Below are 25705 nucleotides of genomic sequence, written 5' to 3' on the forward strand. Positions count from 1 at the left end.
GGCTTCACCAGCACACAAGACTCCCCACTAGTGCTTGTCCACTTTTCTAACGCTGTGACCCTTTAGTACAGAGCCCCCCCCCCACGCACACACCATAAAATTATTCCATTGCTACTTCTTAACTGTAAATTTGCTACTGTTTTGAATCATAACCTAAATACTTGATATACAGGATATCTGAGATATGATCCCTATGGGGTAGAGACCCACAGGTTGAGAAACCACTGCACTCCACCCAAGTAGAAATGTCTGACTTCATACTGAGTCAGAGGCCCTGAGAAGGCTACTGTTTTATCATCTGCCAAGTCTTAAGACACCAGGTCAGCATTGATGCTGGGAAGAAGCAGAGCCCCATGCTGACAAGGGTGAGGGTGGTAACTGTCCCAGAAGGCCATGGTCCCAGAAGCTCAACTCCAGCCCCAAACTTGCATACACCACTGCGACGCAAAAAATCTTTCTTAGCTCTCCATCTCCTCCTGGCAAGGGTCTCCCAGGTCTGGATCTTGAAAGCAAACTCCCATCAGGGTCTCACCCTCCTTCCCAGGCAATTCACCAAGCTACACCCAACTTACATCCTCACAGAGACCCTCCTCCAAGTGGGAGGTAAATATTTAAACACTCAGGAAGCGACTAGCCAGGCTGACCCTTCTTTCCACACAGGGGTCAAGGATGTGCAGGAGCTCATAGAGATGTCAGTCCCCCAGACCTTAACAGTCGCTACCTGTTAGGATGAAAACCTGTGGGGGAGGGGGTCTGAAGATCAGAGCCAGGTCTTTAATGGGGCTTGTGTATGTGAAGGAACAGCCAAGGGAAGCGTCCAGGAAGAAGATGCTTGTCTCAGTCTAAGAGCAGCCCACAGACACTCTGAGCTAAACTGGTCCAGTGGTTGGGATATGTGCAGTAGCATCTAGCTTAGGATGAGAAGCTAGGAAAAGGAGGACAAGACTGAGCTAGTGCAGCCTTTATGACGTGAAACCTGGGGGTAGGTACAGGAAAGCAAGATGCAGGCGTAGAGTTTCTGATCTAGGTTAAGGAGTTTGCCTGTTTTGTTTGTTTGTTTGTTTTGTTCCTGAGCAGGCAATGTGACAAAATGCCACATCCCGGGTATGCTGCAGACAACAAGAGTTTCTCTAGCTCCCAGTTCCGTGGGCTGGGAAGTCTGGGAGCCTGGTCCTGGCCCTCAGTGAGGACCGTTAGGCTTCACCATAGTATGGAGGGTGAGCCAGTGGACTGTGGGCCAGAAAGTCAGCCCACATTCTTTTTTTTTTTTTTTAACACATTTTTATTGAAAGATAAAATAATTCATATTACATCTCATTTTCTATCCCATCCCATACATCCTCCCATTCCTCCCTCCCTCCCACTTTCACCCCAATCCCCCTTCCCTATGACTGTGACCAAGGGGGACCTCCTCCCCCTGAGTATGGTGCTAGGGTATCAAGTCTCTTCTTGGTAGTCTGCTATCCTTCCTCCGAGTGCCATTGGGCCTCCCCAACAAAGGGACATGGCCAAATATGGGGCACCAGAGATCCTGTGAAAGTCAGTCCCCAGTCTCCACTTAACTGTGGAAAATGTTCTGTCCCTTGGTTAGATCTGGGTAGGGGTGTGATGATGGCTGCATGTTTTGTCCTTGGTTGGTGCCTTTGATCAAGCAGAGCCCCTGTCAGCCCACATTCTTTAAAAGCCTTCTTTGTCTGACCAACTCACCGCCTCTTGAAGCAGAGTCCTTGGGGCTCGATTACCTCTCCTGTAAGCTACCCACACCCCAGTGCTCTTTCCTCACTTATGAAACAAGAAAGAAAGTTGCTAAGAAAGTTAAAATGTGGCGAGAGTGGTGGCACACATCTTTAATCCCAGCACTCGGGAGGCAGAGGCAGGTGGATCTCTGAGTTCAAGGCCAGCCTGGTCTACAAAGCGAGTCCAGGACAGCCAGAGCTGTTACACAAAGAAACCCTGTCTTGAAAAACTAAACTAAACTAACAAACAAAACAAAGGAAAGAAAGAAAGTTAAAATGTGTGATAGTCCCCACACTCACTCTCACCGAGATTGGTACCATTTAGACACGCTCTGGCCGTCTTAGTGAGGACTCCCTTCCCTACTTCCTCCTGCTCTTACTCACCCTCCTCCCCATCCTAAACACTGGCCTAGAGGCACAAGGCCGTACAGTGGTCTTGGCAGTCATAGTAGTCGTGAAGGGTTGGCTCCAGGACCCCCTTGGATAGTAACTTCTATAGACGCTTGTCATAGTTAGGGTTTCTGTTGCTGTGACGAAAACCATGACCAAAAGCAACTTGGGGAGGAAAGGGTTTGTTTGGCTTACACTTCCCCACACTGTTCATCAGTGAAGGAAGTCAGGGGCAGAAACTCAAGCAGGAACCCGGAGGCAGGAGCTGATGCAGGGGCCATGGAGGGGTGCTGCCTACTGGCTTACTCCCTCAAGGCTTGCTCAGCCTGCTTTCTTATAAAACCTAGGACCACCCGCCCAAGGGGTGGCACCATCCACTGTGGGCTGGGCCCTCCCACATCAATCATTACTCATGACAGTACCCCACAGACTTGCCTACAGACCAATCTTATGGAGGCATTTTTCTCAACTGTGGTGCCCTCTTCTCAGATAATTCTAGTTTTGTGTCAAGTTGACATAAAACTAGACTGCACAATGCTCAAGTCTCTTGTATAAAATTTCATCGCATTTACATATTACTAATGCATGCTCTTATCTCCTTTAAACCAACTCTAGATAATGTACAATACCCAATGAAATGTAAATGCGGTGTAGTTTGCTGTATTGTTAGGGGACTGTGGTGAGGAAGAAAGTCTACATGTTCAATTAAAGATGAGCAATTATATATATATACACATGTATATACATGTGTGTGCATATATACATACATATATGTGCATATAGACATACACACACACACACACACACACACACACACACACATATATATCCACAGTTGGTCGAATCCGCAGATGCCCATAGACTTGGCCCTATTTCTTTGGGCAACTCAGGATGAGACTTTCTTGCCTGGGCTCCAAGCTCTCCTCTTCTCTGCAAAGGAGAGATGAATGCACACAGTGCCTTCCAAAAAAGGGTCCTCCTGGAAACACGGGAGAAGCAGGAGTCTTGCACCAAGAAAGAGCATCTCAGAGACCACAGGATGGCCACACACTCTGTGAGGTCTGCTCTATGGTCTCCAGCCTGTGTCCCTTTTGATTATCTGAGGCCGCCCTGGGGTAAGCATAGAGGTAGGGGTGGGCTTCAGGTTCAAGATGGAAGGTACCCCAGTGAAGGGAAGCAGGAAAGTACAAACAAGAGACGTGAGTTCTCCAGTCCTGGCTTGCAGCCAGTCTACATTGTCCAAGTATTTGTCTTTGAAAATGAAGACATTAGTCTGAAGTAAGTGTAGATTGGACACATTCTTAGTCAGGAGGGAACAGCCGTGTGGCGAAACAGAGCATTCGAGGAATTGAGGGGAGAATCGGGGTTTTAATGGCCGTAGAGTAGAGCAGCCAGGTCACATACAAAATAGATTAATCTCCTCCGTAGCAATAAAACCACAGCCTTAGGGGTGACCTTCATGCTAGATACAAATCTCATGTTAATCAGAAGTTTAGGCTCTAACTAGCATCAATAGCAGCTCCTAACCTGGCAGAGTTTGGAGTGGTTTTGAACCTCCAGTGCTCTGTGTGGCTCCTGTGAGGACTAACTACCCTTTCACATGCTCTGTTCTCTGCTAAGGGGCAGCTGGCTTTCCCCACTGTCCTGCCTCTTAGCACCTTGCCTCTCAAGCCCATTGGCCAGAGCTGGGGCTGCAAGAGGGGCCAGAGTTGGCTGGGCTTTCTATCCTGTTCTTCGGGGCTATCTGCCAAGGACTTCCATCTACCAGGCTGCATGGGGCCTAACCATGGACAGTCCTCTGAACAGCTGTTCTTAGGAGGCAGGGTGAAAGGCCCTGTGCCATGGAGAAGAGTGAAGGGAAAAGGCAGTAGGATTTTTTTTTTTTTTTTTTTTTACCCCATTCACCTATCTATGAAGGGAAAAAAAAAATCCTCCGGCCTTTCTGCCTTCTTCAGTGTCATTTGGAGATGCCTAGGCCCAGTACCTCCCAAAGGTCCTCCCAAACAAAGTGAGAGGGTCCCTCTGGGTTCTGTAAAGGGGAACGATCCCCCATTTTGTAGACGAAGAAACAGGCCCGTGGCTTCCATAGTCAGCATGTGAGGTCAGTGCCAGGAGATCCGAGTGGACTCTGTCCAGTCCTCTATGGATACTTCAGTCACCTTTCATGCAAAGGGCTCTTCAGAGAGCCGCAGTTCAGGCCCAGGAATGCCCAGGGCCAAAGGGTGAGAGCAGAGGGAGCTGGGCCACCCCTTAACCAAGTCAAGCCTCTCTCTTCAGGATCTCTATGCACTAGACCTGGAGCCTTACCGCTACTCGGGCGTGAACCTGACTGGATTCCGTATACTCAACGTGGACAACCCCCATGTCTCAGCCATTGTGGAGAAGTGGTCCATGGAGAGGCTACAGGCAGCTCCCCGGGCAGAGTCGGGCCTGTTGGATGGAGTGATGATGGTACAGTGGGCAGGTGGACAGATGGGCTCCAGGGACCCTCCCCTCTCTCCCTCCCTCCCTCTTTCCTTCTTGTCTTTCATTTCTTTCTTTGTCCCTTTTCTCCTTCCTTTCTTCCTTCCTTCCTTCCTTCCTCCCATATAACACTTCAAGACCAGCCTAGACCTCATCCTATCTAGCCTTTTCTTCTTGCCAGTTACTGAGGTCCTTCGGTAACTAGCTCAGTAACTTGCCTTATGTCAGCCAGAGCCCCATGGACAACAGTCCCATGCCAAGGGCAGCCTCTGATGGAGACACAGGCTGGTTAAATATGGCTTACAGAGAAGTGAACTAAACACCATGGACTCGGGGTGTGGCTGGCAGGTGTGAGGCTGGGAAGGCAAGAAAGGAGAAAGAAGAGGGTGGGGTTAGGTAATGGGTCAGGCAGAGAGTCTGGAGAGAGAGCCTTAGCTTCAGAGAAGAGGGTGGTACTGGGGTATCCATAGACTAATAAGGCCACTGAGGCTGGCCTCTCTTCTGGGAATGAGGCAGGGCTCCCCCTCTGGGCCTGAGGGCCTGTTTCCTCCCCAGGACACCTTGAGCTTGTAGTGGGAGAGGGGCAGATGGGACAGGAGCAGGGATGCCACAGCAATAGCAACACTCAGACAGGCCTGTGTCCTCCGCAGACCGATGCAGCCCTGCTCTACGACGCAGTCCACATCGTGTCTGTGTGCTACCAGCGAGCGCCGCAGATGACCGTGAACTCCCTGCAGTGCCACCGGCACAAGGCCTGGCGTTTTGGCGGCCGCTTCATGAACTTCATCAAGGAGGTGAGTCCTGCACCCCTCCATGGATGCTCCCGTAGCTAGCAATGCTCAAAAGCATCAGAGAGCTGGGATGCTCAGGGTTGGCGGGGGGGCGGTTCAGACTGAAGGGGGTCTCTACTGCATACAGACTTGGGTAGGTCACCTCACATCTCTGAGGCTCAGTCTCCCCAGTCTCAAAGAGGATTGAGAAGCCCAAGTAATCCAAGGATCCTCTCCTCTGTCACTGTCCTCTCTGCTGTCACTCTGGATACAGGGTTATGGCTCCCATCGACAGCCAAATACAACACTCAGCCAGGGATTCATGTGCCAGTGCCTTGCCGCTGAATAGCAGCTTGGGGTAAGATGACCAGCTCAGTTCCTCCAGTCAGAACTGTTCAGAAGACAGAAGGCCTGACCAGGGTCTAGTCTCAGTAACTAGAAGGAAGAAAAGGCTAGGCAGGGCTATCCTGTACTAGAATGAGTGGGTGACCATGACCAACATAAAGGCTCAGGTGAAGCCCCCTGGAAGGTCCAATATTTCTGCTCCTTCTCTCTCTCTCTCATGTGTGTGTACGCGTGCACGCGCGTGCGCGTGTGTGGATGTTCAGAAACTAAAACATAAGCAAGTTGCTTTGGAGTCCATTTATTTACTGATAACCATTGGCTGGGGGTTGGTGTCAGATCTGGGCCCCGCCTGGCACAGCAGGTCTGACAGCCCTGATTTTTCAGTTACCATCATCTGTAGTCATCCTAACTTCCTTTGGGGTAGCGGGTCCCAGCCAGAGGGCCTGCAGCTCACACTGCTTCAGGGACCCCAGCTCTTCACCCCTGACCCCTTAGAAAGCATCGAGGCTCTGCGGTGAATGCCCACGGGCAGCAGATCCTCCATTGCCCGGCCTAGAAAGACAGGTCCTAGAGCTCTCTGCCAGCTGGGGTGGGTACGCCCATCCTTTATAGACCTCCTTCTGTCCTCCTTAGGGCCATGGGGGTCAAGCAAGAGTAGCCATGAAATGCTCACGGTCTATAGCTGGCCACTTTCAGAACCCAGGTACCCTGCAGAGTCCAGTCTTTCCAAGCTGCCCATCTCCCTGTCTGACGGCGTGACAGTAAATCATTTTAAAGACTTGGCATTTCCGTGAGGAGCTGCAAAATACCAGGCCGGAGTTCAGAGCGTGTGAAGCATCTTTCATTTAGCGAGTCCCGAGTCTCTGCTAAGAGGGGGCGGGTGGGCTGAGAAATGTCACAGGGAGGAGCTGCCCTTGGCTCCCTGCCCTGCCCCTGCCCACCCGCCCACAGACAGGCCGCACCTGCTGGCATTTAATTCCTCTGGAGCTGACAAGGAGGAAGGCCTCCTCTGCAGGAGCAAGGCAGCTGAAGACACCTGCTGAGATTTCCCTGGGGGCCAGCAGCTAGCCTGAGGGTGTGGGAAGCCAGAGGGATGGGGGAGCCAGCCCGAGGGAAGCCGGGCCTCCCTGTGAAGTCATAAGCAGAGCTGTTCACCTTCTCTGATGTGGCTTTTAATCTCTGTCCCCTTGGCTCCCAGCTTCCCTGGCTCTGTGTGTGTGTGTGTGTGTGTGTGTGTGTGTGTGTGTGTGTGTGTGTGTGTGAGCTTCCCACACTCCATGTGCATGTATGAATGTATCTGTGTGTCTGTATGTGGCTTTGTCCTTTTGTCTATATGTATCCCAGATTCCCAGGTTCCATGTGTGTGTGTGTGTGTGTGTGTGTGTGTGTGTGTGTTTCAGTTTTGCAGGCTCCATGTGTGTCTGTCTGTCTCTGGGGGTATCTCTGTTTGTTACATGTCTCTGTGAGTGAGTGAGTGTGTGTGTGTGTGTGTGTGTGTGTGTGTGTGTGTGTGTGTGTGTGTGTGTGTGTGTCTGCAGGTGTACATTCATGTGGAGACCAGAGGTAGATAGCATCTTCCTCTGTCACTCTCTGCTTTGCTTTTTGGAGTTGAGCCTGGGTCTCTCACTGAACCTGGCGGTCACCAATTAGATGGGCTAGCTGGAGATCCACCATCTCCACCCTACCCAGCGCTGGGGTTACTGGTGCCTACAGCCATACCTGGCCTTCTTATGTGAGCTCTAGGGAATCCGAGTCAGGACCTCATGCTTCTGTGTCAGGAATTTTACTAACAGAACTCTCTCCTCAGTGCCACAGGCCACCTTTGAAGCTCAGTATTCACATCTGGGAAATAGAGACGATGATATTACACACACACACACACACACACACACACACACACAGTTCACAGTGTCACATTTTCAGTGGGCTCCCTAAGGGCAAGATTGTAACTCTGCTATAAACTCTCTCCTGGAGCCTGAACTTTCCCAGAGGCCTGCTCTTCCTCCCCAGTTGAGGGACAGCTCCATTTCCAGGAGCCTCTTGGGCTCCAGAACCCACAAAGGAAATGTGATAATCCATAACACTCAGTCATGAGTACACACACAGAGATGGTACTGGGCACTTCATCCATGTCTTTAAGGACCTGCTGACCAGTAGGTTGTTAGATAGAGCAAGCCTCTTTGTTCTGCAGCTTCCTGGGGCTCCATGAGTTAGGACACCTTTTGTCTGTCTACTTTTTTTTTTCAGAGGAGGGCTTGAGACAGAGCCTCAGTAAGGAGCCCAGGCTGATCTGGAATTCATAATCCTCTTGCCTCTGACCCAGCTACCATCTACCATTATTTGTAAAGGTCTACAGGGACTCCAAGCTGCCCGAGAACAGGGAGACCCTCTGGGCGATTCAAAGAGAAGTTTCCAGGGCCCAGAAACTGGAGAAGTGGTGAACATATAATGGATACAGATACTCATTCCAGAGAGAGGCCAGGAGCCTTGTTTAAAAAAAATACAGGGTTCTGACCAACCCAGTGCTCAGCCAGGGTTCCAGCATTCAGACCTCCTGCTGTGCACAACTTTCCCCCACTCCCCCACCCCCGCCCCCGACCTCATTCCTCCCTCTCTACATACTAGACTGGCTCAGGACCCTCTCCCCCACTGGCTGTCTCCCTCCTATTTCCCAAACCCCTCTCTGCACCCCATGACCTCACGATGGGTGATGGGTCTTCTTTTCCCAGGCACAGAAATCTAACTGAAAAATACCCACCAGCATTAGCCCCCAAGGAGAAAGAAGAGGGAAAGGGTCCAAATCAAGGGGTGAGAGCCTGGGACCAGAGGTCTAGCTGCCTATTGTACAGTGCAAGCTTTGGGGCTCCCTCCAGGCCTGTTTCCCCATCTGTAAAATGGCTGCTGGGGAGGTGGAGTGACACAAACAGTGAGATTATGTCTCAGGAAATGACTCCACCAGTGAAGTGCCTGCTATGCAAGCATGAGAATCAAAGTTCGAGTCCCCAGGACCCACATACAGAGCTGAGCACAGCATAGTTCTGCAAGGCAAGGGCTGGGAAGGCAGACAGATGAATACATAGGATTCCCTGGCTTACCAGCCTAGCTGAATCAGGTAGCTCTGGATTCAGTGAGAAGAGACACTGTCTCAAAATACCAGATGAAAGGGCTGGGGAGATGGTTCTGCAGGCAAAAACTCATGCTGTGCAATCCTGAGGATCTGAGTTCAAATCCCCATAAGAGCAAGGCATGACTGCACCTGCCTGCAGCCTAGACATCGGGGAGCAGAGGCAGGAGGATGCCAGGAGCTTGTTGATCAGCTCCCCTAGACGAAAGGGCAAGCTTCAGGCTCAGAGAGACCCTGTCTCGAGAGAATAAGGCGGGGAGTCATAGAGGAGGACACTTCCAGCCTCCATATGGCCATGGGCCCCCACACATGTATAGGCAACACACACGTTTATCTTATCATTGCTATTATTACTATAAGTAAGGTGGGGAATGACTGGGAAAGACACTCAACATTGGCCTCTCACCTCCACACACACACACCTGCGTACATTTCTACAGCCACACATGTACAAACACACAGGGAAAGGTAACATACACACACACACACACACACACACACACACACACACTTACGCACAAAGAATGGTTACTTGGGACCCCCAGGAAAGAGACAGTCTAGAATAGCCAATGCTGGCAAACCTGAAGGCAGCAGGACTTCTCATATACAAAGTAGGAATGGCCGTGAGCTAATCACCTATGCACAAGCACGGACTGTGGCCGGAATGTCCCGCCCTGGCCTAGAAGACAGTCCGCATGAAGTTACACCTGCCTCTTTTGCTAATGCCAACAAAATGACAGAAGCTGCTGTTTATCCAGGGCCTGCATTAGACCAGGCTTGTTTCTCTGGTGGTGGTGGTGGTGGTGGTGGTGGTGGTGGTGGTGGTGGTGGTGGTTTGTTTGTGGTGTCCCCCCTACCCCCCGGCTTATTTCACTCTCACAGCACTTTGGAAAGATGGATACCACGATTGGTTCATTTTCTAGCCGAGGAAACTGAGGTAGAGAGTACTCTAGGTCACAGAGCTAGTGGCATTGACCCCAGCACTTGGACTGGCAGATTTCTCAACTGTGGCACAGCGCTGGCGGCAGCAGGTTGAGGGCCTTTGAATCTAGGGCTAACTCTCCAAGGCTGTGGCTTTGTAACCAGAGCCTGCCGGGCCTCTTCTCCTCTGTGAGTCTCCACCTCTGCTCACCTGCCTCCTGGGCCCTCTCCAGGGATCTGACACAGGCTCCCCCTTCCCAGGGCTTCGAGGCGGGGGTGGGGGGGTGGTGCGGGGGGGGGCCGGCTCATTTGAGCGCATCCGAGATCGATGTTGTACACAAGAAGGTGCAGATGTAGAGCTGGCTAAAGAGCGTAATAGAATTTATGGAAATCGCTGGCTCGCACCACAGCCCGAGCAATGATGGAGGTGATTATTAATTAATCATGGTCTTGGGGGAACAGTATCAGTGCAAGGAGTAATTAAAATGAAGCATTGTACAGTTGTACCGAATGATGATTTATGAGCCTGAGGAATTGCTGCTCTGCCCTCTCCCCTCCGCAGGCTCAATGGGAAGGATTAACTGGACGGATTGTTTTCAACAAAACCAGTGGCTTGCGGACTGATTTTGATCTGGACATCATCAGCCTGAAGGAGGATGGCCTGGAAAAGGTGCGTGGGCTGCGGAGGAGGCTCCGCCGAGGGCCCCGGGATGTTGGAAGTGCCTTCTACAAGGCCCAGGCCGAGGCCCATGGGCTGAAGGGCATGATCCACTGCGGGCACCCCCCTTGAGAGTCAGCTGACCTTCCACGGTCTCTGCAGAGCTGTGGACCAGAGGAAACCCTAGAGTCCTATTACACTTGAGGGCGCCAACCTCAGTGGCTTAGCTACAACAGACACCCATGCCATCGCTCTGGGAGCTAAAGCCGGGCAGGGAAGCACAATCAGAGATTTGTGGCACAAACTGACTGTCTCTAAGACCAGATTGCCTACATGGGATAGTAAACTGACGGACCCTGGAGGCATTTAGGCATTAAGATTATCTGGAAGTGGTGGTGCACACCTGTAATCCCAGCACTCGGGAGGCAGAGGCAGGTGGATCTCTGTGAGTTCGAGGCCAGCCTGGTCTACAGAGTGAGTCCAGGACAGTGAAGGCTACACAGAGAGACCCTGTCTCGAAAAACAAAACAAAACAAAAGATTGTCTGGGAGACTGAGAAAATCCTTACCTCAGAGAGATGTTGAAATTCTTGAGGTCCGGGCTCCCCTCAGTTCCAGCTTCTCAGACCGCTGATTCCAGCATTTGGTCAAAGAAAGCAAGCCTATCCGGACTTGGAGCCTCTCATCTGACCAACAGAGAGCTGTTCGTCTTAATGCGACCTGTGACAGTCCCCAGGGACCTTCAGCATGTGCTGTAAACGCCAGACTGCTGGACCAAGAGAGGGGGACTTAAGCTGAGGCCCTAGTTTTCAGCATCCGGAGGAGCCAGCGGCTCAGCCCCATCCATCCCACTGCAGCTGGTCCCTGAGAGCCACCTGAGCTCCCCTCCAACCCCGAGATTCGGCATTTATAAGATATGAAGAGCCGCGGCCAGGAGGCTAGAAGGGTCCCTCTGCTGTCACTGGGCCTTTAGGGTAGATTCCTCTCCTCTCTTCCCGCCTGTATGCATGGCTCAGCCTCTACAGAGGGTCACTGTCACCCCAGTTCCCTGCCTTCCACCTCACTGAGCCCCTTCATCCACCCTGAATGTCTGTCCATACAGATAGAGCTTCAGCAAGCCCAGCGCTGCCCTGCCCGTGGCTCCCTGATTCCGAGTCAGTATGCTGCAGCCCTTCATTAGGGCCCTGTAGACTCTGAGAAATTCTTCAACTGGCCTCCGCACTGCTCCCCACAGTTGACTCATGTCCCTGCCCCTCCTAAACTTCTGGGTGTCATCCCACCCCGGTGCCCTGGCTGTGGAAGTGACATCTGTCCCGCATGCAGGGACCTGGCTCTGCTTGGCCTCAAGTGCTAGCCCCCATATGCCTATGGCCACGGCTTTCCAATTTTCTCCTGGGTCTTCTCATCCACAGTACAGTGGACGGGTGGCCAGGAATCCTCACGCTTCGTCCACGACTGCTTCACCTCTTGTGCGGCATTAATTCCCAAGGCTAGGGCTGAGGCCTCCCTTCCTAGGACCACCGAGGCCCACTCACTGCTCCAGGCCTAGGCAGACTCCGTTGAGTTCCTCAATCGTGGTTTAAGCTCCCCCAGTGCTGTAGAGCAGCCTTCCTCCTTGGCAGTAGTGTGGCTGGCATGCTCACAGGTAGCTGCCTAGCTTTGCCCTCTCAGCCACTCATCTCGAGGGACAGTATCAACTTCTAGGGATAGTAGATGGATGGCACACGTGCCACCGCTTTCCGCTCCTGTGCCCGTGGCAGGCATCAGCAATTGATCACTGGAGCACTCTTTCCATCTGAGCCCACCCTGCAGCATCCATCTCCCAACAGCCCTCCAGGCAGCTGGTACAAATTGACCGTAGCTAATACTCAAGAAAAACTCTATTATCCCTAGATGGAGGTTGGCCTGCAGGGTGCCCACCGAGAGGCTCCCGGTCATAGCCACCTGGGCCTGTTCTTTCATCAGCATCCTGCCTGGGATCTACCAAGATAGCCAGTGAGGGCTTAGAAGAGCTTGCTGGGCTGGGGCTCCCCACTTTTTGCCCACCTCTGGACAGGTGTTCGCTGAGTGCCTCCTGCACCTAGCCCTCTTGCTCAGCCCCCCAGCCCTCTACTCAGTATCCCCTCACTGAACTTGGCCCACTCCTTCCCTGCCATTTCCTGCTTCCTCTCCTTGTAGCCTCAGTGGTCCACACAGGCAGAGAGCCATGCTGAACCCTCAGCACAGCCACAGCCTCTCATTGCCTCACTCTGTTTGCTAAGCTGGGTCAGAGCTGATCCAGCTAGCTCCAGCCAGTGGCTTTGGGAGGATTAAGGCAGAATTACCCAAGCATAATTACGCATCTCCCTGCTATCTGTCCTGCACAGCTCCCTGAGTGGGATGTTTGCTCTTGGCCTCTTTGTTTAATTGATTAGGTTTTCTGAGTACCCCCAACTGGGCCAAGGACAGAGTGGGTGTGTTGATGCCAAGGAGGAGCCAAGATGAGGCTCAGCTGGGAAGTTTGCTCAGCACGCACCTGCAAGAGGCCTAGGGCTTTAGAATGGCTTATAAAAAATTTTATCACATTTATTTATTCATTGTATATGCACAGATGGACTCAAGCCACTGTGCACCTGTGGACACCAGAGGACAACTTTCAGGAGTCAGTTCTGTCCTTCTACCAAGTAGGTCCCAGGGATCAAACTCGGGTCATCAGGCTTGGCAGCAGGTGTCTTTAGCTGCTGAGCCATCTCATCATCACACTAGGATGACTGTTAAACCTACTGCTCCGTCCTTGACTTTTAGTCTCTGACTCTATATTCATAAGGATGCTGTGATGAGTTTCCCATGGCGACCAGGGTATGTGCCCACGTCAGAGGTAAAACCACAAAGCAAACTGCCCTCACTCCTAGTGCACACAGTTCGCTAGGACTCAACGTTGCCACCCAAAACAGCTTCCGAGGCTCCCTGTTCACCCATACATAGCTCCTCCTTCACTTAGTGCACACGTGTGGGGCACTTCTCCCTCACCCCAACGGGGAAGCATCACCTCCATTCCAGAGTGAGCCTGGGCTCTGCGGGTGTCTGGCCTGAAAGAGACCAACTGAGTAAGCAGCTGGGAGCCCAGTGTCTTGTGGGGGGTGTGGCCCTGGCCCTTCTGTTCCTGCTGAGCATCTGCTCTGTTTTCCCAGCTCCCTGCAGCTCCTCTGCATTTCTCTGTCAGCCAAGACTTTGTCAGCAAGAGGAAAAGGAAAACTTCACACCTTGGTGTCTCCTCAGAGTAGGGAGGGCAGCAGAGTTGTCATCAGAGGTGTTCGCTCAAAACACACAGACAATTGCAATGACAAAGGCAGTAGTTGTGACAATTGGAAGCAGATGGAAGGACTGACTCAGCATCTGTTTTTTATCTGTCTGTCCATCCAGGTTGGGGTGTGGAGTCCAGCTGATGGTCTCAACATCACTGAAGTTGCCAAAGGCCGAGGTCCTAATGTCACTGACTCTCTGACCAACAGGTCACTCATCGTCACCACTGTGCTGGTAAGAGCCTCAGGCCCTGCTGGAAGGGCTGTCCAACCTAGAAGTGGACTGGCCATCTGACTTGAGAGACCCCTCCATCCCACACCTGTCACATCTTGGTTACCCCTTAGGAGGCTTTCAGGAGACCAGGACCATAGCAAAGTGGATCACAAGAAAGTAGAAAGTTCTACGAAGGTTCAGAGAGCTCTTAGAGGAAGGCCAGAACCCAGGACCTCTCCCCATCCCCCAAGAGAAACCTGTGTTTGCCATTTTGCCCACCTGCTCGGCAGAATCCCTGTTTTCTTTGGATCACAAGAGAGACTTGACTGCTCATCACAACAAGGAGTGTGCTTTCCCACCTTAAGTCTCAGGGCCAAGCCTCTTTCCCTGAGCCCCTCCAGCTGTGGCAGGTGCTATGGCCACCCCAGAGAGCCCCAGGAACTTGTACACACGCCACAGGCCTTATAAATCCTGAGATCAGGAAGTTGCGAACTCTCCCCATGAAGAGAGCCACACCCCATCTCCTCTCTCTGATGAGTCAGTGGGTCTCATCTTCCCATGATGCTTAGAGCCTCCCCAGCTGAGACAGTTCAGCCAGACTCCTCCATGCCTTCTGTTCTCCTCCTGTCCTTGTTCTCCTGACCCACTTCAACCAGGAAGTGGCTCGTGGGTTCTCCTAGGGCCCATGCACCTTGCAGCCACTGCCCTCCCTTATTGACCAGTGCAGTGTCCGTTTTTCACGTGTGACAGCCTCCTGGGCAGGGCACAAAGGCAAACAGAAGCTCAAAGCAGACCCTCATGCTGTCACAGCACAGCCCTTGGGGACAGTTCCCTCACTTTCCCCAGAGCCATCCCAGGAGAAAGGAGCCTCGCCACAGCCAGACTGACCTCTTTGGGGACAATTCTGGCCCAAGTAGACCTTTCAGAATATGGTCACTAAGTCTGTAAGGCCCATGTGTGGGGACCTGGCCTTGTTCCTGTGCACAAAAGCAATCTTGGCCCTTTAGGATTTAGGAAGCCTTCCAAGGCTGAGGCCTGGACCCAAGTACCAGGAGCTTGCCATGGTGTTTGAATGGGGGTGGCTTCCCCTACCTCCCCACCTGAAACAGTTCAGCCAGGCCATACTAGACCATCCTTCCTCTAGTGTGACTCACCATGTATACATTCAGTGGCTGGATGCTGGGCACCATGAAACAGGGAAGAAATGATAAAATACCCCCCATTCTTCCAGGACTGGCAAGGACACTGGAGTACTTATACATGTTGAGGGGAATTTTATCCCTTGGGTCTCAGCTCCAGCCCCCAGGGTCATGGTAACTGAGAAATCTCATTGAAGATCCTAGAAGTTGAATGGGTATTGTGGAAAAGCCGCTGGTATAGCCGGAGGAAGAGAGCCAGGAAGTTATCTCCCTGTCTTTTGGGGAGCAAGAACCCCAGGAATCCCCACATGATCTTCCAGTCTTCAGGGATTCACTTTTTATTAAGGAGACAAATACTACAGAAATAAATTTTTTAAAAAAAGATCTCAACAGGAACAGGAGAAAAACCAACATAAAATATAAATGATAACAATAAACAAAAAACACCCAGGGATTTAAGGGAGACTGATGAGCAATTAAAGAAATATGTACGCAGATAAAAATAGGAAAGATAGAGGACAGCAAGAGGAGAGTGAAATAGAAAGGTTAGGAGGGAAATAACGAGGAGAAAATTAGGTAAGGAGAGCGATAAAAAGGGAAAGCATTAAGAAAGACGAAAAATTAAATAATTTACAGTGCTGGCTAGACAAGGTAAAAAAATGTTCAAGCAAAAAAATGTCAAAAAGCAAAAGGATGAAAGTGTGACAACGCTAAAATATAAAAGGGTAAAAATAAAATAATAAAAAGGTGGTAAAAGATTAAAAGCAGAATTGCATGAAATGTGAGATATAAATAAAACACTCTTTGCTAGGCAAGATTAAAACAAGGTGAGAGAAATATGATTTTGGAGATGAGGAGGAGAGATGGTTACAGGAGCTGAGGAGACAGCCATGAAACAAGCCGCCAAACAGAGCGAGCGCTGAGCTAAGGACTCCCCAGCAGGATGCAAAACTTAGCCACCTTAAAAGCCCACTGAGTCACACCCACTGAAATGGCAGCTGCCCTGTTTTGAGTGTTTGGAACTGGCTGGGGGCATGGTGACACACACCTTTAATTCCAGCACTCAGGAATCAGAGGCAGGTGTATATCTTCGAGTTCGAGGCCAGCCTGATCCACACAGTGAATTCCAAGAAAGCCCCTCCCCACCAAAAAGAGTATAGATTGTTCTGCAGAGGCACAGGCTTTGTTTGTTTGTTTGTCTTGTTTTGTTTTGCCAGAAGCGTTGGATCAGGCAAGCAACCCGTGCTCCTGACCTGTTGCTCTTCACAGTTTCTTCACCACAGTAGCACTGGTCCCCAACCTGCAGGGCTCACTCCATCCCCAGAATTGGCTGGCTCTTAGGAACCCCAGGAGGACATGGGGGAGATAAGCCCTTCTTGGCTCATAGCCTGGACACAGCTCCATCTGTCCCGCTGCCCCTCAGCCTCACATCAGCTGGGTAGAAATGGCCCAACAGCTCGTTGGCACCTGTCAGAATGGGAGAGGAACCAAAGCTAAGAGCCCAGACTCCAGGGTTAAGTCCTGGCTTTTCTGTTGACGTAATGTGTGCATGGATTTCCTGTTCTGTGCCTGTGGCCTATGTAACATAGATAGGAAGCGATGGGCGCCACTATAACTCCTTCCCAGAGCTGGGAGAGTGGAGTTAGTGAGCTAATGTATCGCTATTGTAACGCATCGCTATTGATTACATATCCAGAGCTCAGTGGGCTCAGGTTGACTACAACACAGCAACCATGTATGGCCACAAGGTAGAAGCCTGAACTTCACCAAGCACTTAGCAAAGTCAGGGTGACGATTCCTGGCACGGGGGCACACTGTCTTAGGAACTTTCAATTCACACTTGAACATTTTTCGAGCCCAGTGAACCCTCCGGGGGCCCACCTCACAGCCCCAGGCTTACACTCTCTTCTATAGTTTTAACATTTGTCACCTCCACCTAGGACCTTCTCAGCGCTCTAACCTCTCAGAGAGACCCGTAAAGCTCCAGGTTGGCCTTTACTTCTTCCCCTCCCCTGGCTACGGTCTGAGCTCCTGGCCTTGGGGTCAGGCTAATTATTTATTCCTGGTACAGCTACACAAGTCATAGGGAGTGGCTCAGCCTGGCCCTGGCAGAAAACCCAGCCCCTCGCTTGGCTGCCTGTGTGCAGGGCTGGCACCGCCTCCTGAGAGCACAGGTACCTGCCTGGCTTTCTTGGCATTGTCAAGGCAACCACACTTTGACTGACAGGCAGGTACCAAGGCACAGGCTCAGAACATCAAACTGTTCTGCCCCAGGGTCCAGGACCTGGAGGTGAGAGTCCTGATGAGGACACCCTTCTTCCTGGGATATGGCCAGCCACAGCAGCCTGGGTGAGCTTATCAGCCCTATCTTCTAGTCTCTTTATTCTAAATCTCTGGGGGTTAGGTAGGTACTCAGGGTGCCTTGCCCTGAGTAGACAGATAGACAGGGGCCTGACTGTGCCCTCTGGCCACTCAGAGAAAGCCAGATTCCCCACTCCACCCCCATTCCGAAGCTGGAAGCCTACCCCACCACCCTCCCTGCAGGCCCAGCCTCTCTTCTGCCTCTGCTCTTCCAAAATCTCATGAAAAATTCATGTACTCAGACCTCAGCTCACACGGAGAAAGCGCACGCAATGTGCTCCCGGGGCCCTGCTTTTGAAGGTTCAAGGTACTTTTGGGCTGTGAATGTGAGTAGCAATGGTGCATGTGGGTGGATGTGAATTCTTAGGATGGGCCACAAACGGCCTCTGGATGTACACCAGTAAAGTGTGCACATTGTGACCTACTTAGACTCAACTGCAGGGCAAGCTGACCCCCCCAGGACCCAGCAGCAAGAGAAGGGGAAAGCCAAGGCCAGAATGTGGCCTAGGAAGACCAGGCCAGGGATTCTGGATCCTCCTATTGGGGGAAAAAAAAAAGCGATACTGAGCGCCCTGTCTTGTTCTGTACTGTAGCAGCCAAAGCCTCAGGTCAGGATTCTTGGTCTTTGTATTCAAGCAGAGTCAGGCAGACAGCACTCAGGGGCACACAGGCCGTGTGTGTTGTCCGCGTGTATACAAGTACAGGTGAGCAGGGACATGGGGGAGACACAGCCTAAGTCAGGGCCCTTGGGGACCCAGCTATCAGATGACTAACTAATCCCTGAATCCAGTCCCTGTGGGCGCTGCCTCCTCTTTCAACCTTCTGGTCCGGTGTCTGGGAGAAGCTTAGCTCTAGGCCTGGCCTCTCTATTGCTAAGTGATTGTAGCGAAGCCAGATGGAGAGCCGTGTGACAGAAAGTCGGGAAAGGTTATTTTTCTGGACCCCTGTTTTCGGTGACTTGTTGAGGAAAAATATTACCCCTGGTCCCACGGCTCTTCTCCTGGAGCAAAAGGCGAGCATGAAGTTATGAAATTGAGGGCACCTTCACTGAGCAATCGATTAGCAGCTGAGAGAGCCCGGTGAACTGGCTGTCTGGACATTTCCAGTAATAAATTGTGAAATAGTCCATGAATAAGTAGTCTTGGAGTTGAGAATTACCCCCTAGGAAATGTTGCTGGACTGGAGACGCATTACTAAGGCGAGCACCATTTTAATGCCCTGGGCTTCAGCTGTTAAATATGTATGCCGTCCGCCAAGCACTTCCCGAAATTAATGGCATTTTGCAGCTGCTCCGAAGGCAGCGTATTTAGATGGAGATGTATAGATTCTGGGGCTGCAGTGGCCTCACAAATGAAGTGCTAATTTTAGAGGCTAAGGCCAAGGAGGGGCGTAGGAGGGGGACGGGTCCGGGTCTTAGGGGCTTTCCCCGCTCGATTCCCTCCACTTCTCCTGGTAGCCATGATTGTTAGACCTTCTGATGGCATTGGGTGTGGCCTCTATGAGGGAAAAGGTCACCGAAGTGACAGGCCAGACAGTGTGCAGGAAGGAGTGGGTGTGAGTAATGATACTAAGAGCAACAAATGCGTTGGCACCTGACATTTGCCAGGCGCTAAAGGCTTTTCCTAGGTGGGTTCATTTTATTCTTAGTCTTGTTAGGATTAAGTTCTGTCGGGATCTCCATTCTACAGAAGGGAGTGGGCATCTCTCCCTGTCCTGGCAATGTTTTAGAAAGATGCTGCCCGTCTCTCTAATTCCTTGGCTAAGCTAAAGGAGGTCAGCTTAGGGCCACCAAAGGCAGTGGTCCAGCTTGCTCACTAAACAAGAGCATCAGTCAAAGGGGTAAAACAGACCGACAGGTTCCCCTGTACCCCACCCCCTCACCCAGGTCATCCACAGGGTGTGTGGGTACAACATTACCTGGGGAAAGGTCAAAGGCTCAACCTGCATTCAGCCTGACTCCTGACCCAGGCCCACCTGCACTTCCTTTCCCCTGCGTGTTGAGCTGCTTTTGTGGCTTCAGGGTAGCACCAGATGTCTAGGGCAGGACTAACCCCGCCATGTGATGAGAAGCCCCATGTTCTCAGACTCCCTGGATGGCCAGGAACCCCTTGGAGATCCAGATCCAGGAGCTCTTTCTCATAAGCTTCTGAAGGACTCCTGAAAGCTTGAGCAGACTGGTCATAAAGTGGGGGTGGGGGGGGGACGACACACTGGGAGACTAGGGGACCAGGGTAGAAGAACAGTGCCTACCCACCACAGAAAGAACCTGGACTAAGGCACTGGCAGGTCTCTGCTCCTGAGGACATCCAACAATAGTCACCAGAGCCTTCTGCTTCCCACCCTATCCCAGGGCCCATGAGGTTAAGAAAGGGGTCCTGACAATGGGGAAAACACGAGACACCCCTCTAAGTACGCACTTGTGCTATTGTGGGCATGGATGGCTCTCAGCTAGGAGTAGAGGCAATTAGACAAGAGCAGTGTGCTGCGATGGGGTATGGGAGAAGGTAACCTGCAGGCCAGGGCAGAGGATGGGTCAGGACCGAGGAAGGAAATCAAAGCAGCTGAGGGGAGATTAGCTCTCAGAGTCAGGAGGGTCTGAGCTAGGAGTGCTGATTGGCTGGGTACCCGCTGAACTATTTTCAACTGCTGTGTGCCCCTGGGTAATGTAGTGGCCCTCTCTGAGTGTGCCTGTTTCTCCGTGTATCAAAAGGGGATAATACCATCTATTTTTCATTCTAATAAGAACGTAAACAAAGCAGGCTGGCAAAGAGTGCATTGTGCGCACAGTAGTAATTCAACAAATGTAAGTTTGCAGGTGGCAGGGGTGGAGTGGGGGGATTTGGCTCAACCACCCCAGACTTCACCACAGGGGTGTGAGTGGGGGACGGGATGGGTGCTTGAGGCCCACAGAATCATGGGCTAGCATTTTGACCTGGATTCTGGGGCTTCTGGATCTTGCTGGATCTTGCCCCATCTGAGCATCTCCAACTGGATGCTGTCAGTTCCATCTTCCCCAAGAGCTTCCTTCCTCTCCTAGTTCTTCATCTGTGGCGCAGCCAGGCATGTGAGTTTGAAAAGTCAGACATCGCTAAGCCTTACTTTGTGCCTTCCACTGGATTCCCATCACCTGGGAAGAGGCACCTGACACAGGGCAGGCATTCCCAGACCCATAAACTGCTTCTTGAGGACCAGCTGATCCCCAGGAAGAGGCACAGCCACATACAGATGAAGTTACCACTGTCGTCAGTGTTGACTCACTGCCAGATCCCACGCTGGGTGCTGGGGGCACCTTGGGAATAGATGGTGTTGGGGAAGAGTGTGTCGAATCTGTTAACTCAGTTGTTAACTTGTCTAATCTGGAATAAACTGAGAGGTCACCATACCTGATGAAGGGCTTTGGCTGCACTGCCCTCCAACTTGAGTGGACAGGAGGCTCACCCACAGCTTTTGCCTCTGTGGGTCTAGTGTGGAGCCCAAGAGTGATTTGCTAACAGGTTCTAAGGTCCTGGTGATGCTGGCCCAGGACACTGGTACAGCAGAAAACCTGTACTTTGGAATTCGGTAGTTCCTGTCCCACCATTTGATAGCTTTGGGTCACTGCCACCTATGTCAGTCAGCAGCAGCAGAGCCCTGTCCCCTGTGCTGGCAACCATCCCTGGAGGTGCCATTACAAGGCACCAAGTTGGCTTTCAGAAAACAGGCTTGCCCTCTGCTTGCCTCTAGGCTGTTGGTCCAAGCCATTTGAAATGGTTTCAGAAGACCAAGACTGTAAGCCCTGGGGGGGGGGGGGGGGGTGGGATGAGAAAGTGCTCCAGTGCAAGCAGAAGGACCCGTGTTCGATCCCTGGAACCACATGAAAAGCCAGGTGTGGTGTCTCAGGCTTGAAATAGCAGTGCTGGGGAGGCAGAAACTGGAGGACCCCTGGGGTTCTGCAGCTAGCCAGTTAATTTTACTCAGCAAGCTCCAAGCCAGTGATAGACCCTGTCTCAAGAACCAAGATGGTCTATGATACCCACTCCTCCATCCCACTGAAGCGAAGTGAACCTCAAGCGGTCAGTTCTGTTTGCAGGCATATAAGTAATTTTCTTTTTAAAGGGATTTTTCTTTTCGAGACAAGTCTCACTATTGTCACCCTAGAAGACCTGGAACCCTCTATGTAGATCAGGCTGGCCTCAAACTCACAGAGATTCTCCTGCCTCTGCCTCCAGAGGCCTAGGATTGAAGGCTCAAACTACCAAGTCTGGCTAGTGGGGATATCTAAAAATACTTGCTACACTTGATGCATATTAGTGTTATTAGTCATAAAATGAAAGTAGTAAAAAAAAAAGCTGATGGTACACTCAAGCTTGACTTGACTTACACACACATAGGCACACAAGCACCTAATGAACGTACATCTGTGTGTGTGTGTGTGTGTGTGTGTGTCTGTCTGTCTGTCTGTCTGTCTGTCTGTCTAGGCCAGGTGTTGTGGCACATGCCTATAACTTCAGCATTTAGGAGATGGAGGCAGGAAGACCAGGGGTTCAAGGTCATCCTCAACTACTTAATGGTTTCAAGGTCAGCCTGAACTACAGAGCCTACCCCCACCTCAGTCACTTAGCCTGGCATCCCTCTGCCCTCTGTCCCCACAGGAGGAGCCCTTTGTCATGTTCCGCAAGTCTGATAGGACCCTTTATGGCAATGACCGGTTTGAGGGCTACTGCATCGACCTGCTCAAGGAGCTGGCGCACATCCTGGGCTTCTCCTATGAAATCCGGCTGGTGGAAGATGGCAAGTACGGGGCGCAGGACGACAAAGGCCAGTGGAACGGCATGGTCAAGGAGCTCATTGACCACGTAAGCCAGGGCTTGGGTGTGGACGGTGTGGTAAGGACAGGGTGGAGAAGGGTCCCATGAAGCAGCATTTGAACATCCGGGCCTCCCAGCGGGACTAGGGACATGGAGATGAAAGTTGTGTTCTTGGGGACTCATCAAGATCCATCGGAGGAAGTGTGCCCAGCTCTGCTAGGCCTGCCTGGCACAGGCTGTCCACCTTCTAGCAATCGCACTGCATGCACAAATCAGCCTGTCTGATGATGGGCCTTCCCAAGGCATCTTTGGTGAGCTTGCCGTGGAGAGGATTCGCTCATCTTCTCAGCCTTTCGTTCCTTGAAGGATGTCCCAGGCCTGGGATTGAGGAAGCTTAAACAAACATACCACCCAGGGCAGGGACACGCAAACAGATCTGTCACCTCCTCTAGTCACTGTGGGTTCACTAGTGAGATGGATCACTCGAGGAGTGGGCTTGGGGCTGGCATGAAGGGGCTAAGACTGTACTGGGCAACACTAAGAGCCTCTCTGCCTGGGAGTAAGGGCCATGTAGTGAAGGAGAAGGGAAGAAGTCCATGGGAGGAGCCTCAGTTTGTACACCATGAGGAAGAAGACGAAGAAGCCACAGGCCAAGAGAGGGATTGGGGCTCAGCTATGGGTACAGGCATACTTAGCTTCTGGGCTGCTTCCTCTTCAGTGAAATGTGCAGGTCACCCCACCCCACCCCACCCCCAGCACTGGAACAGTGACACAGGGGTCACAGGTACCCATGTGAAGCTAACAGCAAGCACACTCTCCCTCTTGAAGTCCAGGCTCAGGACCAACAGATCTGAGGATCAAAAGCCTGCCTGTAGCTTTAGCAGATGTGTGACCTGGGAAGTTCTTCACACACACACACACACACACACACACACACACACACACACACACACACACACACACACACACTCAAACACATACACACACATACACAAACACATTCACACATATATACACTCACACACATATACACGCACAAATACACACACATGCATGCACACACGCACACATGCACACAGATACTCAGCCTCATGTCTTCCTTTTAACTATAGGGGTAGTTAGTAACCACCAAAGCTGCAAAGGAAGATGTGGGACAGTAGCTGTGTATTGTTCGTCAGGCTCACGGGGGCACTAGTGAAATACTTCCCCCTTTCCATCTCTGGGTCCTCAGCATTACAGAAGCAAATGCCTATCTGAAAGAAACCCTCCCTACAGCGACAGGAGGCAAAGAGCAGATCTGCCCTGGACCCCTAGACCTGATCCCCCCATCTTTAGAGCAGCCTATTCAGGCAGCTGTAGAAGCTGAGGCAGAGGCAGCAGAGAGATAGGAGCCAGACTTCAGACATGAAGTGGCGGTCCAGGTGCGATGCCAGAGAGTCTTTTAAGGCTCTGTGCCTAAGTGGCCCTGGACTGTGATCTCTCTAGAGAGACCCACACTGGCCCAGAGCCAGGGAGGAGGCACATTCGTGGAGGACATAGTCTCTATATATACACTGTAGTCTGAATCAGTGTCTGGGCTGCCCACTGCTCTGCTCCTCCAGATAAGGCAGCTGCAACAGGCTTGGTAAATGCCCCATCCCCATTAGTTATTGGTGAAGGTACCATATGGAGACCTTAGAGGCAAGTGGTAGTGGTGATGGTGACGGGGAGTTGAGGCACAAGAGTCAGGTAGAGTCTGCCATGGTAGACCTATGCCCCTGGCCTGACAAACATGGTTTGTATGGAAGCCTGGCTGAGGGAGGGAGGGATGCTGAAGAGCCTCCACTGATGTTGCCACTTGGTGACTGTGCGTCTCTGAGTGCCTCTGTCCCCTCACCTGTAGAGGGGGATGGCATGCACAGAACTTGCCTCCTGGGAGTGCTGTGAGGGCTCAGCTACCAGGTGTGCTCAGTGCAGTCAGTCTGCAGAGCATCAGTCCTTAACGTCATGGTTTTTATTTTTATCCTCACGGTTACTCCTTGGAGAGTGAGGAGGGGGTTGTTCGGGAGTCCTTTTGTGTTCCCCAAGCTCCAGTTTCCTGCCTCCACGGGGCGAGAAAGATGATAACTGTCTCCACTTTCCTCTGCCCACTGTGAGGCTAGAAGAAGACAATGGATGGGAAGGGGCTTCTGAGCTACAGGCTTCCGTGTAAACGGGGAGCTGTGTCGTCGCTGCTATTAGTAATAACTGCAATTATTATGGAAATGAGCCAGCAGGACCGGATGCACCCCCTCTTTACCCGCTTCCCCCGAGCCTTGTGAGTGGGACTTTGGAGCCTGCCATTTGCAGAAGGGGAGGGAAGGGGGAGGGCAGAGCTCCTGTAAGAAGGAAAGCCAGCCACATGTAAAAGGGGCTGAGCAGTCGGTCCTGCCGCCGCCCGCATCTCGGTGGTCCACTAACTTTGAAGAGCCAGTGTTTCAAAGGGACATGATGAGAAAGGCCAGCAGCAGCCAGACCCTCAGTGCCTCTCTCCTGGGGAGCCACAGGGAGCCTCATCTACAGCCTCCAGGCTGCTGGGCAGTGCTTTGAAGGCCTGGTACCCATCAAGGCCAGGAGCTTGGATGGGACATGCCGGGGGACCTTGTTAAACCCAATTCCCCACAAATTGATGAGCCTGTTAATCCTAGCTTGGTGCCATTTTTAATAACATCATAACCATTTATTAGTGTCGTCAGATAATTAGTCTTCTCGCTTGCTCATAGAGAGCATGGTAAAGACTTGGCAATATTATTACTTCCTTATTAAGGATCCAAACGGGGGCATAAAGATGATGGATTCCCACCTCTGGAAGTGTCTGCCCACCCCACCCCACCCCAAGGTCCATTTGGAGGTCCTGGACGGACCCTCCAACCAACAGGACTTAAACATCCTTCCCTGGCGCTCAGTTGGCCTCTGGCCCATGCCCACGTGGCTGTTCATGGTGCTAGCAGTGTGGGAGGTGGGCACCGTGAGGATGCAAACCCCTCCTGCAGACACACTCATCTTCCCTGGGTTGCCTTTAACCAGCAGCAAATGTGATTCAACTACATGTCTCTTCTGATCTCTCTCCATCGCTGCTTCCCGCTCCCTCTCATCCCCTCTTGGGTGCCTCTATTCACCTCCTTGCTTTCAGTCCTCCGATGAGTCCTGATAATTCTATATTCTGATAGAAATGGATTCACATTCCAGGTTGAGTAGATTTCAGCTCACAGGAATAGAGTCTTCCAACCTCTCTGGCTTCCATTCCCCCAGCTGCAGATGCAAGCAGAGCCTTAGGCTCAGCTCGTGCTCAGGAAGCCTTCACACAGGAGAGGTGTCCTACTCAGTACTAGTTCTGCCAAATGCAGCCGCCCGCCCTCCACATCACACCCTGACAAATGTGTCTGTGCCCAGACATGGTGGCAGCAGGCAACAGTAACCTATCAGCCTAGGCATACTGCTAGAAAAGACATAACCTAGGACCTCAACCTTCCCTAGCTGACTCTACTCTTTTCACCCA

At 51.8% G+C, this 25705-nt stretch overlaps 1 protein-coding gene across 1 annotated transcript in view; it reads left to right on the plus strand.

Moving 5' to 3' along the window:
* Grik3 (glutamate ionotropic receptor kainate type subunit 3) overlaps positions 1 to 25705 on the plus strand; it is a 218710-nt gene that overhangs the window by 157370 nt on the left and 35635 nt on the right. Inside the window, exons 6-10 of the mRNA XM_051171621.1 lie at positions 4404 to 4577; positions 5240 to 5383; positions 10312 to 10419; positions 13809 to 13922; positions 22033 to 22236. Coding sequence (XP_051027578.1) covers positions 4404 to 4577; positions 5240 to 5383; positions 10312 to 10419; positions 13809 to 13922; positions 22033 to 22236 — 744 coding nt within the window. The remainder of the gene's footprint in view (positions 1 to 4403; positions 4578 to 5239; positions 5384 to 10311; positions 10420 to 13808; positions 13923 to 22032; positions 22237 to 25705) is intronic.

This window comes from Acomys russatus, chromosome 29 (assembly GCF_903995435.1).
Source record: "Acomys russatus chromosome 29, mAcoRus1.1, whole genome shotgun sequence".
Classification (NCBI taxonomy): Eukaryota; Metazoa; Chordata; class Mammalia; order Rodentia; family Muridae; genus Acomys; species Acomys russatus.